Source organism: Hippocampus zosterae, chromosome 14, assembly GCF_025434085.1.
Source record: "Hippocampus zosterae strain Florida chromosome 14, ASM2543408v3, whole genome shotgun sequence".
Classification (NCBI taxonomy): domain Eukaryota; kingdom Metazoa; phylum Chordata; class Actinopteri; order Syngnathiformes; family Syngnathidae; genus Hippocampus; species Hippocampus zosterae.
Window position 1 is genome coordinate 20,962,030 of NC_067464.1, and position 17,270 is coordinate 20,979,299.

General features: G+C 44.2%; 1 protein-coding gene across 4 annotated transcripts in view; it reads right to left on the reverse strand.

The window, feature by feature from the left end:
* The window catches only part of syt14a (synaptotagmin XIVa), a 68,130-nt gene that overhangs the window by 33,723 nt on the left and 17,137 nt on the right, over positions 1-17,270 (reverse strand). For 3 of the 4 annotated variants that reach the window (XM_052085757.1, XM_052085755.1, XM_052085756.1), the window contains exon 2: positions 3,059-3,106. The exons of the other annotated variant lie outside the window; for it this stretch is intronic. In XM_052085757.1, coding sequence (XP_051941717.1) covers positions 3,059-3,106 — 48 coding nt within the window. The remainder of the gene's footprint in view (positions 1-3,058; positions 3,107-17,270) is intronic. 4 annotated transcript variants of the gene reach the window in all.

Consider the following 17,270-nt stretch of genomic DNA (forward strand, 5'->3'; position numbering starts at 1 on the left):
GGTTGAGGTGTAGCTGTACTATCTGTGTAACAGGGGTCAAACTCAACCCATGGGGGCCATATCTGGCCAAGCACATCATTTTATATGACTCTCCGAAGCAAAATATGTGCATCCACTTCATATTTCTTGCTGAAATACCAAAATTGCAAATTGTCTTCACTTTTAAAAATGTTGAGATATTGCAAGCATTTTTGTTCCCAATCCCACTTTTTTAAAATTAATTAAATTCAATTCAATTGCATTTATAGAGCACTTCTGAAAAGCCATCGCTGCATACAAAGTGCTGTACATGGAGCAATTTATATATACTATAATATTTTATTGGCCTCCGATTTCAAAACTAGTTATTCATTAATTTGTCGTGTAGCCTACGCGTAATATGAGACGGTTCTACATGAATTTGGGTTCATAGTTGTAACGGCCCTCTGTAGGAAACCGTAGCTATGGCATGGCCAATGACAAAAAAAAGAGTTTGACACCTCTGATCTATGTAGATAAATTGTATTGACTCTATATGTAGTCGCATTGCGAGATTTCGTATCCTTGTTCAGCAAATATTTAATGTGTCTTGTCAACAACAAAGCAATGGCCGTGTTTGTTCAAACAACACGTCTACCTGCTGGTTGAGTCTGTGATCGGCTAAAGGTGCGTAGCCGAAAGTTCATGTAATAGGCTGAGTGATGAATTATTTTAAACTAGAGAGAGGTTGAAAATAAATAAGTAGCACATATACTAGTTGAGTGTGGTATGTATATACTGTATATATTAAGGGTGTGGAAAATAATCGATATTAATCGATACATCGATGCGCACGTGCGCGATGCGAGTGCATCGGCTCATTCACTGGGTACGACGCGATTGACGGGTGAAATCGAGATTCATCACAATGCATTGGTGGGTATCGGTAAAATCCGATTCAAGCGCTGTTTTATTCATGTTAAACGTCACCTATCTGCCCTTTCCTAGGCGCAATAAATGCACCATCAATGTTTTGCGTTTTGTGTTGAATACGGACGGTAGCCATGCGTCACATACAGTCCAATACCTAGCGAAAGCAGCAGCGAGGAAACTACTGTATTTAATGCTTCCGCAACATTCAGATCTTATGTTTGGAAATACTACGGCTTCGAAAAGAAAGACGGAAAGATTGATAAAAGTGCCGTAATTTGCAAAGAATGTCACACTACGAAGCCATACAACGGCAGCACCACAAATATGCAGACCACTTAAAACGATGGCACCACATCACCGACAAGTTTCCCGGCAACTTCCCGTGCCTCCCCGTCCAGTTCATCGTTGGACACCGGAGAAACTCTTGGCAAACCAGGTCAGGATCAGAAAAAAATCGCCTCTTATTTTGGGGGTCCCCTTGCAGCTCACTGTGACCGCGCAAGGAAAAACTATATATGGATGACTCTTTTGGACATTTCATTTTGACACTTAGCGAGAGTGGTCTGTGTACGCTACAATACACACAGCAGCTTTGAGGCTGTGACTGCCACATTGTTTCAATTGTATTTTTTTTCTGTCCTATGGAGATGGATATTTCATACAAGACACTCAGTGAGTAGTCTGTTTGTGTTTACACGACAGCAACAGCTGTGAGTCTCATGTGCCAAATTGTTTACATTTTCTTTGCACAAAACCCAATTGTGAAAGGGCTTAAATAAATTGTTTTACACGTTCTACTGTTTATAAGGAATAAAGTGGTCTACTTTTTGCAATACCATACTGAATTCCATCTTTTTTAAAAACTTTTTTTCTTTGCGTATTTGCATCATGTTTAATTGCACAATATCACAACAAATTGCACTGTATCGTATCGGAACGCATTGATTTGAACTAAATGTGTATCGCGTCGTATCGCATCGTGAAGACGGTGAAACGTATCGCATCGTGAAGACGGTGAAACGTATCGCATCATGTCGCCAGAAAATTCCATGTATCGTTTAAGTATCGCATCGCTGGTAGTGCATCGAGATGTGTATCGAATCGTCCTCAGTGCTGAGATTCACATCCCTAGTATATATATGCTAGTTCTTTTTTGTGTGCAAATAAAGTGGTTTTATGACTTTTTCCAAGGCAAAAAATAGGGTGGCTTTCGGAATCCCAGATACACGATAACAGTTTACACTGACTCTGGATTGAATGAGGTTATGTTTTCTCTCATGTCTTACGGCACGGGTACAATCAATGACATCAGCGATAGATCACTCAAATTATGACAGAGTCGATTCCCAAAAAAGCTAAATATCAGCCAATTTTGATCAAAACAATAACATTGGTCTACAAAAAAAAAATTGCAAATGACGTACCGCAGAGACGTCAACCTGAAATCATGTCATTGACTCAGACTTCACATATGCATAAAAAAGTGTGGGCATGGGGGCGTGGGGGGGGGGGGACAGATGATGATGGAAAGCCCCCTTTTAATGTGAAATGATTTAAAAACATTCAATGTGTATAACGGTAATTGTGTAATTTCTGAAAAAAATATATATTTGAGTTGAATAATACACATTAGCAGCAATTAGGGATTTCCCCCAAAGGCCTTCAGCTTTTTTTTCTCTTTTTTAGAACATTTAAAAAAAAACACTAATAAGAGATCGCACTTAAAAATGTTAAGATTAAACCATTAAACTGCATATTAGTTGGCACACTCATTAATTTGGGTTAATTTTAAAAGGGAGCAGGATTTTGTTTGAGTTCACCCATTTTTTTGATAATCAATTATCTTACATGTAATTCCTGATTAACTATACAAAAGGAATGAAGAAAATTGATCAAACTATTGATTTTATTTTTGCAAATAACCAGGAATATCGAGCCATTGTTGCATTTGCACATTGTCCTATCGTGATCTTTAGAAAGACAAGCAACACATTCAGCACAAAGACAAGCAAAACATGGCACAAGAAAACACCACAAGGAGGAAACGGATAATCAACATGAAAGAACATGTTCACTGTCAGATACAACCAAAAATTACACATGATAATGATGGAGAAGGAACTATGGAGATGCAGTTTTGGCTTTCAGATGGACCACATTGCCGTACCTTTTCTGACGCAGATCAACTCATGTACTCCGCAACTACGCTCGCCACCTGGAAAGACAACACATTTGAATGAGCCCCACTTTGGGTGGAGGAAGCAAAAGACATGATTAAAAAAAACAAAAAAAAACAGTCAAATTGGTTTATGGTTTTAGACAAGGACAAATGTAACATGTTTACAGGAGAGTGAAGGACAGAGGACATATTGGCGTATGGATGCTCATGACATTTCTACTCCATTTTTTGTTGTTGTTGTTAATTTTCAGTTTCAGAGTAAAAATAAATAATTTTTTAAAACTTTTTTTTCTTCACTTTTAATGTTGAATTAAAAGCGAAGAGCTTTTGTTAACGGCTTCCGATCAAATTGACTGTTGCTTGTGAGAAGATCACATCAACTCCAGAACACAATGTGAGGGACATTCACAGCTGTGTTCGCGGACTACCGACCTCCAGCAGAAGCCATGTGACCACCTCAGGAAATGTGTATTCTAATTCTATGCCCATTTGGAGGACTTATTGTTGTTCTGAAACATGTGAACACTCCCCCACACCCATTAGAAGATCGCGTATCAGGGACATCCTTCCAATAAATGCAAGGAGACAATAGCGGTCTCTTCAGAGTTGCCCTGGAACCTGTAACAGTTTACATGGCAGAGCCAGCTGAGCTGCTCCGGGATTGTGAACCGAGACATGTTTTAGTGCACTCTCTCTTGCAAGAAAGACAACCATGCCTGCCTCCTGAGTCTTCCTGTTCCTGATGTATTCTTAGTGTCAATTTACCACCATAAACCTCACAATGGTTTTCTCCAATTTAAAAACCTCGGCTACACCGTCAGTCCCTCCAGCAGCGGCTCTGAGAGAGCCAAAGGCCAAGTTACTTTGACAGTTTGACTTTTAATTTTTTTTTAATTTGTGATTGTTTTATTAATGCCATTGATGTTTTAAAGGGAAAGTATGAAATTTGCAACCACAGATGGTAAAGTTAACTTGGAATGAGGATCTTTCACTGCCGGGTATGATGTTGAGTGTTTCAACTCACCTTTGGGCTTTGATAAATATTTGCGTCCATAACAAGATGATTAAAAAAAAATAAATATTGGAACTGATATTTTATCCTCTTTCATATATAACTGCTTCAAACAACAAAGTGTATGCAGAAAAAGATTGCATGACTATCTGTGTCTTATGTGTTATGTTGTATGATTAACTATATGTTAACTGTTTTGTTGATGGCGGCGCGGGCACCCACAGCGGCTCCCCTCTCTCTCCTGTGGTTGAGAAGGAAGAAATTTCATCTGTGCTGTATGTTGCACATAGAGCACATTTGACAATAAAGGTGCCTTGAACTTGATAATTATCCAAGAATGTACAGTACACACAAAATAAAATTATTAACATACTGAAATTAATTTACACAGATGGGAAAAGTACGTTTATATTGCCAGTATGTCTTTGGTAAACTTGTGAGCGTGTTCTTTATGCTCGAGTTATCTGAACTCTAAGTATGAAGTATGACTGAATTAATATGTTATGTGAACTTACCAGGCACGTTCTCAGTTCGTTGTTTATGCATCATGTAACATTAGCATATTGTACACTTATTCAGACTGTTGTTCTCTATTGTTATTTTTATTTGCTTTTCAAGATGACTTGTCTGTTCTTGGTATTGGATTTTATCAAATCAATTTCCCCCCCACAGTGCGCATACATGTTTTTTTTAATGCATTTTATGGCTGGTGCGACTTATACTCAGGAGCGACTTATATTCCGTAAAATATGGTGTGTCTTTTTTGCTTTGCTTTGTTTTTTTTTGCTGCAAGTGCCATACAAAGTATGTTGTTTTATTCGTCAATATCCAGCATAATTCAACAAAACACTTCTCAATAAAAACACAAAACCAAGCAAACAGCCAATATTTTGGTATATGTACAAAAAAAAAATCTGTTCTAAGGTCTCGATCATCATGACAAAACACACAGTAAATTTGTTCTAAATTTTGTCTCAGATAATCATTACAAGGATGGCTTTTTTTTGTTTGCTTTATTAATCAAAACCCGCATCCAATCTTTTTTTTTTTGATAAAACATGATAATTACAAACTGAGCACCCAAGCATCGTGCACTGAACTGTGCATAAAAAGCGAGGTCAATTCAGAAAAGAAAACCATCATTCTATTATTATTTATTATCTGTTTCCTTTATAAGTTTATTCAATGTATTACTAAAAACCAAAAACAATGGACGCACTTCATAAATCTGTATGTAGAAATAAATTGTTTTGAGATTATTATAATTATATAAGTGTGGGACAACATTTCCTGTTTTTGTTACACCAGTCCATATCCAATTGGGGTGGCTCCTGATCCTTCTCAGATATCCAGTTCTAAAATGGCGAGAGCCATATCTTGCCTGTTTTTTTGGTCTTTCCCTACTCCAACACACCTGATTCAATTGTTCTTGCCTCAACACAGCTTGCTGATGAGGTGATCACATATGGCTCTCGATGAACCGGAGTTCCCTACCCCTGCTCTAATTCGTTCCAAGCCCCCTCCCCTCCAAAAATTCAGACATAAATGTTTCCTAAAGCATAAAGATGCATCGAAATATGTAACAAATTCATGTAACAATTATTGTACAATAAATGAGAATTGTGCATAATGTAAAAAAACAACAACAAAGAACAGAGTAAATAAAAAATGGTCATTTAACTAAACTACGTCCTCATCGGTTTTTTTTGCCCTCTTTAGTCCATGTTCAGTAGTGGGTTTTGCCTGCCGTTTTGTAAAGAACTGATCCGAGGACGTTTGCTTTTGTCGGCTTTTAACAATCCTTCAAAAATGTCCAAGGCAAACATCAGCATAGTGAGCGATCGCCAGAATGGTGAACACTTTTTTTCTGGGTGATTCACATTTACGGAAAACTATCAGAACGCGTCATGGCCGCAGGGGCGAATGATGATGATGCTGCATAGACACATATCTATCTATCGACACTCGAACACAAACGGTAGAGGTCCCTTTTTGCCAATGGGATGCCAGGAAGATGATAGGTAATAGACAATGGCAGAGCAGCTATAAGTATGTTGCGTTCAGGGAACTGTGAGTAGCAGCCCATGCTGTATTTTTACCTTTTGTATCTTGAAATTTCCTTCGTAACAAGAGGCAATATTTTCCTGTTGAGACGTTTCGTAACTAGAAAATTTAATACATAGAGAGGTTCATAAGTAGTGATGGGACGAAATGGGCCAAGGCTCTGAAGCTTGTGTCGAGGCGCGCGACATTTCGACAAAACCTGGAATTGATGACGTGTGAAGCCTCGCCGGCCGGCTGAATCGCTTGAACACTTTGGGAGTGGTCCGCCGTTTGGCGCGCATTGCAAACACAGTACAGACTACGGTGACTCACCGCAGAATGTGATGTTGTCATGAGAAAATACAACTCAACCTCCACTTCATCACATGCGCACACATCAGAAGCAGCTCAGCCGGTGTGTCAAGGTAATAGTACACATTACTTGTATTGCTGCACGCCTTGTATGTCACAGACAGCCTGTTTAGGGCCGTTCACACGGCACACATTTGCTCCGGCGCTCCACCGATATATTTTGTTGCGATATATTTTGCACCGCAGCAAATTGTGTGGAGCGTTCACACGTACAAAGCCGCTGAGCGTGGCAGCGCTGAGCGACACAGTGTCGGGGCTGCCCCACTTGCATTCACACGGCAGTTTCTGCAGCGGAGCAAAACGACAGAAAACAAACGAGCTGTCGTGTTAGTTCTTTTTAAAACGTACTGTATATACACAACTCAAGTGACTACTGGACCGGCACGTCCTTCTCGTTCTCGGTCTCCGTGCCTTCTGCTCGAGAGTGACTGCCCAAGAAAACGTAAATGAACGATGACTTCAATGACACTCAGAAAAGCAAACACTAATGCGCCAAACAGAAAATCAAGAGAGGAAATCACAAAATAAATTGTATGGGGAGCGGGGCGTTGTGAACAAACAACAAAGGAACAAACAACTCAGAGACAGTCCAATCTCATACAAAAGGAAAGATGTTACTAGCCAAGTCTTGTGTCGTTATGAAACAAACACATTACGGAAGTCCGACAGAGCACGAAAGCAACGCATTCTCGCCATACGTACTCTTCACAAGCATTTGCTCTGGAGCAAATGTAACCCAGTTGCGTTCACACGTGCAAATTTACACCGGTGCTGCTTAGCAAACGAGCATTTGCTCCGGAGAAAATATTTGACCCACCTCAGGGAGGTGGGTCAAATTTGGTCCGGTATAAGCTCTTTTCCGGGGCTACGCCGGAGCTAATTTGCACGTGTGAACGCTCTACTGGGGCAGCCCCGGCGCAGCACCGGACCAAATCTTGCCGTGTGAACAGCCCTCTAGTCTATCATAGGGAGCAAACTGTGGCAACGCTTGGATGTCACAGTTCAGAGGACCAGGACCCCAAACACCCTAGCTCAGGGGTGGCCATTAGGTAGATCCTGATCTACCGGTAGATCTAAGACAGGTCCCAAGTAGATCCGAGGAGTGTCGAGGAGAAAAAAAACCAAACAACCATTTGTGTGTCTTTGTACATGTCAATAATATTTTTTGTGTTAATGTACACTGCACCCTAATCATCTTATCAGTCTAATTTTCACCCAAAAAATATATACAAATAAAACAAAGCAGGTAAATCTTGAATTTATGGTGGCGCGTGATGACGTCACCGGAAGTTGTTAGCTATCAGCAGTCTGCAATTACAGCTTGTGATCAGAACTGTTGCACTCTATCTTTTATCATCATTATTCTCATTCAGAGTTTGCTTCGTGTACAATTCACTGAGGGCACGAGCAAAGAATAGGAATCTAGGAGGGCCCAGGGAAGCACTTTAAAACAGTACGTGTGAGCTACGATAGTTAACAGGCTGCAAAAGTGCGTCGCATGCCTCAGTTTCAGGCCGTTTCTCATCAGGGCGTGCGTGTGCGTGTGCATGTGCGCGTGTGCGTGTGCGCGTGCGTGCAGGTAAGGGTAGATCCCGGGAGGTTAGTTGATCGAAAAGTAGATCTTCGATCCAAAATGTTTGAGCACCCCTGCCCTAGCTGATGCAACCCTGGAGGTCCCAAAGTACCTATCTGAACCAAACATCGACAGAATGAACAATCGATTAGTGTACCGGGAGACACATAAAAATACCTACCCAAATTTATATAAACTGGCACTCGCATTTCTCTGTACCCCAGCTTCATCTGTGCCTTGTGAAAGAATATTTTCTAAAGCTGGTGAAATATTGTCCAAAAAAAGAAACCGTTTAAAGCCAGCCACTGTGGGAAAGCTATTATTTCTAAATAAAAATGAATGACAAATTATCCTGAGCACTTGTATTTTGTTCACATACGAAATGACTAACACAAGCACATTCATATCTTTGTCTTAAGCACATAGCCATTGAATTCTTAAAACTGTTGACCTCTTAACCTTCTAGACCACTTGATGGCGCCATAGAGTAAATAAAGCACCATGAGCCTTTGCTACATGTGCAAACCAATTGGCTGCAAAGCTTCATTTCTTCATGAGGCTTCATTTGGCGATCCCTATTCATAAGTAGAGGAACCACTGTACAGTCCCAAAAAAATATGTCTCAAAGTCACAGTTCCAAAATTAAATCCATCCATCCATCCATCTTCTACCACTTATCCAAGGCCGGGTCGCGGGGGCAACAGCTTTAGCAGGGAAGCCCAGACTTCCCTCTCCCTAGCTACTTCTTTCAGCTCTCCCCGGGGAATCCCGAGGCGTTCCCAGGCCAGCTGGGTGACATAGTCTCTCCATGGTTTCCTGGGTCTTCCTCGGGGTCTCCTCCCGGTGGGACATGCCCGGAACACCTCACCAAGGAGGCGTTCAGGAGACATCCGAATCAGATGCCCAAGCCACCTCATCTGGCACCTCTCGATGTGGAGGAGAAGCGGCTCGACTCTGAGCCCCTCCCGGATGACCGAGCTTCTCACCTCATCTCTAAGGAAGCGCCCGGACACCCTGCGGAGAAAACTCATTTCGGCCCCTTGTATCCGGGATCTCGGTCTTTCGGTCACGACCCATAACTCGTGACCATAGATGAGGGTTGGAACGTAGATCGACTGGTAAACTGAGAGCTTCGCCCTTTGGCTCAGCTCCTTCTTTACCACGACAGACCGATACAACGTCCGCATCACAGCAGATGCTGCACCGATCCGCCTGTCGATCTCTCGCTCACTTCTGCCCTCATTCGTGAACAAGACCCTAAGAAACTCCTCCACTTGGGGTAAGATCTCCTCCCCGACCCGGAGGGGGCACTCAACCCTTTTCCGACTGAGGACCATTTTTTCAGATTTGGAGGTGCTGATTTTCATCCCAACCGCTTCACACTTGGCTGCGAAACGCTCCAGTGAGAGTTGGAGAGCCCTGTTTGAAGGAGCCAACAGTACCACATCATCTGCAAAAAGCAGAGATGCAATACTGAGGCCACCAAAACGGACCCCCTCAACGCTTCGGCTGTGCCTAGAAATTCTGTCCATAAAGGTTATGAACAGAATCGGCGACAAAGGGCAGCCTTGGCGGAGTCCTACCCTCACTGGAAACGATTCCGACTTACTGCCGGCAATGCAAACCAAACTCTGACATCAGTGGTAGAGTGACCGAACAGCCCGTATCAGGGGGGTCGGTACCCTATACCCACAAAGCACCCCCCACAGAACTCTCCGAGGGACACGGTCAAACAAGCCTTCTCTAAGTCCACAAAACACATGTAAACTGGTTGGGCGAATTCCCAAATAATAATAATAATACAACACATTTGTAAGCGCCTTTCACAACACTCAAGGACACTGTACACCCAAGACCAAGAGTAAAACACAGATAAAATAATAAATAAAGAAAGACAGATTTAAGGCGGGTAGGCAAGTCTGAATAGGTGGGTTCTGAGCTGGGTTTTGAATAAGGAAAGAGAGTCAATATTACGAATGTTGGGAGGAAGTGAGTTCCAGAGTTTGGGGGCATAGCGACTGAAAGCTCTGCACCCCATTGAACTGAGACGGGCACAGGGTAGAAAAAGGTGGAGGGAGGATGAGGACCTGAGTGAGCGAGAGGGAATGGAGATTTGAAGAAGATCTGACAGATAGGGGGGCGCAAGGTTATGGATGCCTTTGAATGTATAGAGAAGTAATTTGAGGTTGATTCTAAGTTTGACAGGAAGCCAGTGGAGCTGTCGGAGGATGGGGGTGATATGATGGAAGGAGGAGGTTCTTGTGATGATCTGGGCTGCTGAATTCTGAACAAGTTGAAGTTTATGGAGGAATTTTTGATGGACACCGAAGAGGAGTGAGTTGCAGTAGTCAATACGGGAAGTGACGAGACTCTGAACAAGGATAGCGGTGGTGTGTGGAGTGAGTGAGGGACGGAGGCGGTTTATATTGCGAAGGTGGAAATGAGCGGACCGGGTAATGTTATTGATGTGGGAGTGAAAGGAAAGTGAACTGTCAAGGATGACACCCAGACTCTTCACCTGGGGGGAAGGAGATATAGTGGCATTATCAATTGTGAGGGAGAAACTGTCGGCTTTGTTTAGAGTGGATTTGGTACCGACGAGTAGGAGTTCAGTTTTATTGCTGTTTAGCTTGAGGAAATTATGGGTGAACCAAGATTTGATTTCTGAGAGACAGTGAGAGAGGGATGAGGGTGGGAGAGAAGCGTCGGGTTTGCTGGAGAGATAGAGCTGGGTGTCATCCGCAAAGCAGTGAAAGTGTAAGCCAAATTTGCGGAAAATGTTTCAGAGCGGACGGAGGTAGACAATGAAGAGGAGCGGACCGAGGACAGAACCCTGGGGAGCACCAGAAGAAACGGGGAGGGATTGTGAAGTAAAAGAATCAAGTTGAATGAACTTAGAGCGGCCAGTGAGATATGAGTGGAACCAACATAGAGGGGTGTTGGTGAGGCCTATGGTAGAGAGTCTATTGAGGAGGATGGGGTGAGAGATTGCGTCGCAGGCTGCACTCAGGTCAAGGAGGATGAGGATGGAGATAAGGCCAGAGTCTGCTGCCATGAGATCGTTTGTGATTTTTATGAGGGCTGTTTCAGTACTGTGACGGGGACGGAAGCCGGACTGGAATTGTTCATAAAGACTATTGTCGGTGAGGTGGGAGGGGAGCTGAGAGGCGACAGTTTTCTCCAGAATTTTCGAGATGAAGGGAAGATGGGAAATGGGGCGTAGGTTATTGAAGTCATTGGGATCTGAAACAGGTTTTTTCAGGATTGGGGTGACAGCTGCAGTTTTGAAGAGCACAGGAACAATTCCAGTCGACAGAGAGGACTGGATAATGGCTGAGATGAAGGGAAGCAGAGAGGGTAGGCAGGATTTGACCAGAACTGTGGGGAGGGGATCGAGCTGACAGGAGGAAGTCTTGGATTTAATGATGAGGTCTGAAATTAATGAGAGATGGGGGAGTTCAAAAGAAGAGAACAGTTTGCAAGGGGTGAGAAGGTCAGAGGAGGGGAAAGGTATAGAGGAGCCCAGATGCTGGTGGATTCTGTTGATTTTTTCGTTGAAAAAGAGGAGAAGTGCGTTGCAGGTGTCACGAGAGTAAAAGTGAGGTGGTAGGGAGTCAGGAGGTTGAGTGATTCTGTTCCAAAGGGAAAAGAGAGTCTTAGTATTTCCAGCATTGGAGCAGATGAGTCCGGAGTAGTAATGTGATTTTGCTTGAGAGATGGAATCCTTGTAGAGGGATAGTTGAGCTGCATAGATGTCCTTGTGAGCAGTGAGGCCGGTTTTCCTATAAAGTCTCTCAAGCTGCTGGCTTTGGGATTTCAAGGAACGTAGATGAGGGGTGAACCAAGGGGCAGACCGAGTAAAAAGGACAGAGCGGGACTTGACGGGGGCGAGCGTATTGAGGATGCTGGTGAGACCAGAGTTATATCGGAAAACCAAATCATCAGGAGTGGAGTCAATGTCCGGAGTCAGGGTGGTAAGCCATGCAGTGAGAGAGTCAATGTTAATGTCTTTAATATTACGGTAAACAATGGTCCGGGGTGATTTGGAGGTTGAGAGCTGGAGTGTAATGTTGAATGAGATAAGGAAGTGGTCCGTTATTGGAAGTTCGTCAGCAGTACAGTTGGAGGGGGAAATACCAGAGCAGCAGATCAGATCCAGGGTGTGACCTTTGATGTGTGTGGGAAAATCTACTAAATGATCAAAACCAAAACTGTTAATTGAAGAAGTGAAGTCAATGGTGAGAGGAAGAGCAGTGTTGTCCATATGTATATTAAAATCTCCCAGGATAATTACATTTGGTGACAGAGAGGAGAGATGGGTGAGGACAGTAGTCACTTCATTTAAAAAGTCGCGGTGGGGTTTGGGGGAGCGGTACACTGTGACAATAATCGTGGGAATGGGTCCGGATATTTGACAGGCAAGGCATTCAAAGGAGGAAAGTGGCGGGAGAGAAACCTCGAGGACCACTGTTCAACGGCCGGGACGAAAACCACACTGCTCCTCTTCAATCTGAGGCTCGACTTCCTGACGGACCCTCCTCTCCAGCACCCCTGAATAGACCTTACCAGGGAGGCTGAGGAGTGTGATCCCTCTGTAGTTGGAATACACCCTCCGACCCCCTTTTTAAAAAGAGGGACGACCACCCCGGTCTGCCAATCCAGAGGCACTCTCCCTGTTGACCATGCGATGTTGCAGAGGCGCGTCAACCAGGACAGCTCCACAACATCCAGAGCCTTGAGGAATTCCGGGTGGATCTCATCCACCACTGGGGCCTTATCACCGAGGAGCTTTTTAACCACATCGGTGACTTCAACCACAGAGATAGGAGAGCCCACCTCAAGGTCCTCAGACTCTGCTTCCTCCAAGGAAGGCGTGTTGGTGGAGTTGAGGAGGTCTTCGAAGTACTCTGCCCACCGGTTCACAACGTTCCATGTCAAAGTCAGCAGCGCCCCATCTCCACTGTACACAACAACTCCAGAGTGGAAGAGAGTCCAACCCCTCTCGAGAGAACTGGTACCAGAACCCAGGCTGTGTGTGGAGGCAAGTCCGAGTATATCCAGTCGGAACTTCTCTGCCTCGCATACCAGCTCGAGCTCCTTCCCTGGCAGAGAGGTGACATTCAATTTCCCAAGAGCTAGCTTCTACAGCCGAGGATCAGACCGCCAGGGTCCCCGCCTTTGGCTGCCGCCCAGCTCACATTGCACCCAACCCCTTTGGCCCCTCCCATGGGTGGTGAGACCATGAGAAGGGGGACCCACCTTGCCTCTTCGGGCTGAGCCCGGCCGGGCCTCGTGGGTGTAGGCCCGGCCACCAGGACCCCATCAACGAGCCCCACCTCCAAGCCTGGCTCCAGAGGGGAGCCCCGGTGACGCGCGTTCGGGCAAGGGAAACCGAGTGCGCCATTGATATATAAGGGGCTTGTGAGCCGTGCTTTGTCTGGTCCCTCACCTAGGACCTGTTTGTCAAGGGTGACCCTGCCTGGGGGCGTAAAGCCCCAGAAAATTAATTAAATAAATAAATAAAAACTGTATTACATCTCTGATTAAAGATCGCTGTCATTTAACATCTTAGAATGTATTTCTCTACCTTTAGCCCGGACAATCCTCCCACACCTGCAGCTGATCAACAGAGCTCTTATATGCAGGAAGTGATTGTTGATTAATTGCAGGTGTGGGAGCACCCTCCGGCCCAGCCTGATAATTGAAGGAAGAGAAACAGAAGGTCCCCGAAAGCGGACTCTCCAAAATAAAAGCACAGAAGGAACCCTCTTCCTTCTGTGCTTTTATTTATTTTTATTCCTCCTTTGACAACAGATCACAATGTGGTGCTTTTGTAACACGTTACCCCAACACTCCAAATGTCAGTCCATCCATCTGTGAAGTTCTATAAAAAAATTAAAAACACAGCATTGCACTAAATTCTCCCAATTAAGGTGACATGACAAATCTGCCATAGGTCCAAATAGAATCTATTCAGTAGCTAGGTCATCCCGACGATCAAGCAGCGGTTGTAATTCTTAGCTATTACTTACACTTGCGAAAGCCTCCGAGTCTCAGAGCTGTGCAGCAGGGGATCAGCCGACAGGTTTAAGTTTGAAATACCCCTCACGTCTTCCACTGTGAATATGTATCACAGCTCCAAAAGGTTTAGCACATCAACCTTAATGTGTTCTGTAGTGCTCTAGAATGTATCACATTTGTTTTGCCATTGGAACAATGCACTTCTTTAAAAAAAAAAAAAAAAAAAAATCTTTCCGTTTAGCTACTGGTCACAAGCGCATTGCTTAAATTCAAAAGTCCCAAGATTCGTATAACTTGGAATTATGTATATATATATATATATATATATATATATATATATATATATATATATATATATATATATATATTGCGCGTCGTCCCGCACGCGGTCCGTCCTTCCGTCTGTCCCTTTTCAAAACGTACCTACTTCACCGCGCCGCTGCGCGCCGCCACTGCGCGCCGCCACTGCGCGCCGCCACTGCGCCGCTCAGGCAGTGGCTCACTACGATCGTGCGGGCATCTTAGCGAAAAAATGTTGTCTACCCACAACCATTGCAATGAAATTGTTAGTTATTTAGTAGAACTAAACATCTCTTTATTTTCGCGATAAGCAATGAAGATGAACAAAAAGTTGAACCAAGCAACAACACTTTTGTGGGCCGAAGGCCCACCTTACCAGCCTTCCGCAGGAACTAGCTGATGAGCCGCCCGGAGGCTAGTATATATATATATTCATTCATTCATTCATCTTCAATTTTAAAGTGCTGCAGTTTCTCACACTGTTTGTTACATCCATCCATTTTCCGAACCGTTTAATCCTCACTAGGGCCGCGGGGGGTGCTGGAGCCTATCCCAGCTGTCTTCGGGCAGTAGGCGGGGGACACCCTGAATCGGTTGCCAGCCAATTGCAGGGCACACAGAAACAAACAACCATTCGCGCTCACACTCACACCGAGGGACAATTTAGAGTGTTCAATCAGCCTGCCACACATATTTTTGGAATGCGGGAGGAAACCGGAGCACCCGGAGAAAACCCACGCAGGCCCGGGGAAAACATGCAAACTCCACACAGGGAGGCCGTAGCTGGAATCGAACCCAGTACCTCTGCACTGTGAAGCCGACGTGCTAACCACTGGACTACCGGGCCGCCTAGGATCAAGCGGCTCGGAAGATGAATGAATATATATATATATATATATATCCTAGAGCTGTCAGTTTAGCGTGTTGTCATCGGCATTAGTTAAAATTAATTTTAACGGAAAGTTTACTTGTATAAAGTTGCCGGATAGTTCCACAGACAAGACCAAAGTTACCTGGATGTTTTGCAGTCGTAAACTGAGCTATCATCATAGCACGTCGAGTCTGAAATACCACTTAATGGCCAAGCACGCAGTTGATGTGAGTACTTGATTTTCTGTCTGGCGCGTATATGTTTGCTTTTCTGAGTGTCATTGAAGTCATCGTTGATTTACGTTTTCGGGGGCAGTCATTGAACGCCTCTCGAGCAGAAGGCACAGAGACCGAGAAGGAGAAGTAAGTGCCTGGACAGCAGTTGCTTGAGTTGTGTATGTTTTAAAAAGAACCAACACAACAGCTCTTTGTTTTCTATCGTTTTGCACCGCTGCAGAATCTGCCGTGTGAAGGCAAGTGAGGCTGCATCGGGGCAAACACACTCAACGGCTTTGTACATGGGAACGCTCCACAAAATTTGCTCTGGTGTAAGATATATTGCAACAAAATACATCAGTGCAGCACCGGAACAAATGTGTGCCGTGTGAACAACCCTAATCACAGCTCGGGACAATTTAGAGTGTTCCATTAACCTGGAAAGCATGTTTTTGGAATGTGGCAGAAAACCGGAGAACCCGGAGAAAACCCATGCAGGAAGAACATGCAAACTCTACACAGGAAGGCCAGACCCGGAATCGAACCCCGCACCTCTGCACTGTGAGGCCAGTGGGCTAACCAACCGACTACTGTGCTGCACCTATTTATGATATATTTTTTTTAATCATCCTACCGGCCACGGCAAAGTTATCGAAGGCAGGGTAAATCAGTTTCTTACTCTACGATCTTAGGGACATGTAAATGGAAGGAGAGAAGGTGCTTCAATTGGCGGTGAATCAAGTAGACTTTGCTTATGGGACGCCTACATCGGTGCAAATCGTCTTTTTTTTAAATGGCACCATGCTACTCACGACAACATGTTTGGATTCAGCAGAAAATATAGGTTTGAAGTGATTTGTTGATAATCACCCGTTGTTGCATTATTTGCACGCCATCATGCTCATTCCCACTTCTCCATCAGGCAGCTGTTTTTAAAAATAAACACAATGTAGTGTTGTCCATCACCCTCAACATTGGATGAACATTTTCAAAGCAATGAACTTTATTTTTCGGATGTTGTGTTCGGAGCCACGTTCTCTTAAATGCATTGCAGGTTGCTTCATGTATCACATATAATAGAAGCAAAAATGTTGTAACAAAATGTTATTTTGTTACAAACCTAAACCTATAACAAGTAACATCTCAGTCAATTAAATTCCCACTTTTCAGAAAAAAATATTGGGACCCTTATACGTGAATACTGGCCTTCTTACCAGAAGAAAATGCACATTTATAACTCAGCAGTTCTTCCCATCCTCATGTATGGTGCAGAATCCTGGCCTTTAAACAAGACCCTGGCCAAGAGGATCGACAGCTTTGACAGCAGGTCACTCAGAACCATCTTGACACACTGGCACCTCCATGTTTGCAACTCAGACCTCCGAAAACATACTTTTCAGCCCCCTGTATCCCGACTGGCCGCTCAGAGGCGCATTCGTTGGCTTGGACATCTCCTCCGATTACCCCCGGAACACCCAACTCGTGCCATCTTCTCATTTGATCCAGCGACAGCCGGCTGGAAAAGGCCACGCGGCATACCCCACACCAGATGGCTTAATGTCATCAGAAAGGATCTCAAACACCAGGGCCTTACCCTGGAGGATGCAGCGGACCTGGCTCATGACCGTGGTCATTGGCGGGCCCTGGTGAAGCTGATCGGCTCTACGTACTGTGACGACCCAGCCAAATTAGACTACGCCTCCGCGTCGCAAGAGCATTTATTATTATTATTATTATTATTACCAGAAGGCATGATTGATGAATTATATGACAGAAAATCAGAATGGCAGCAA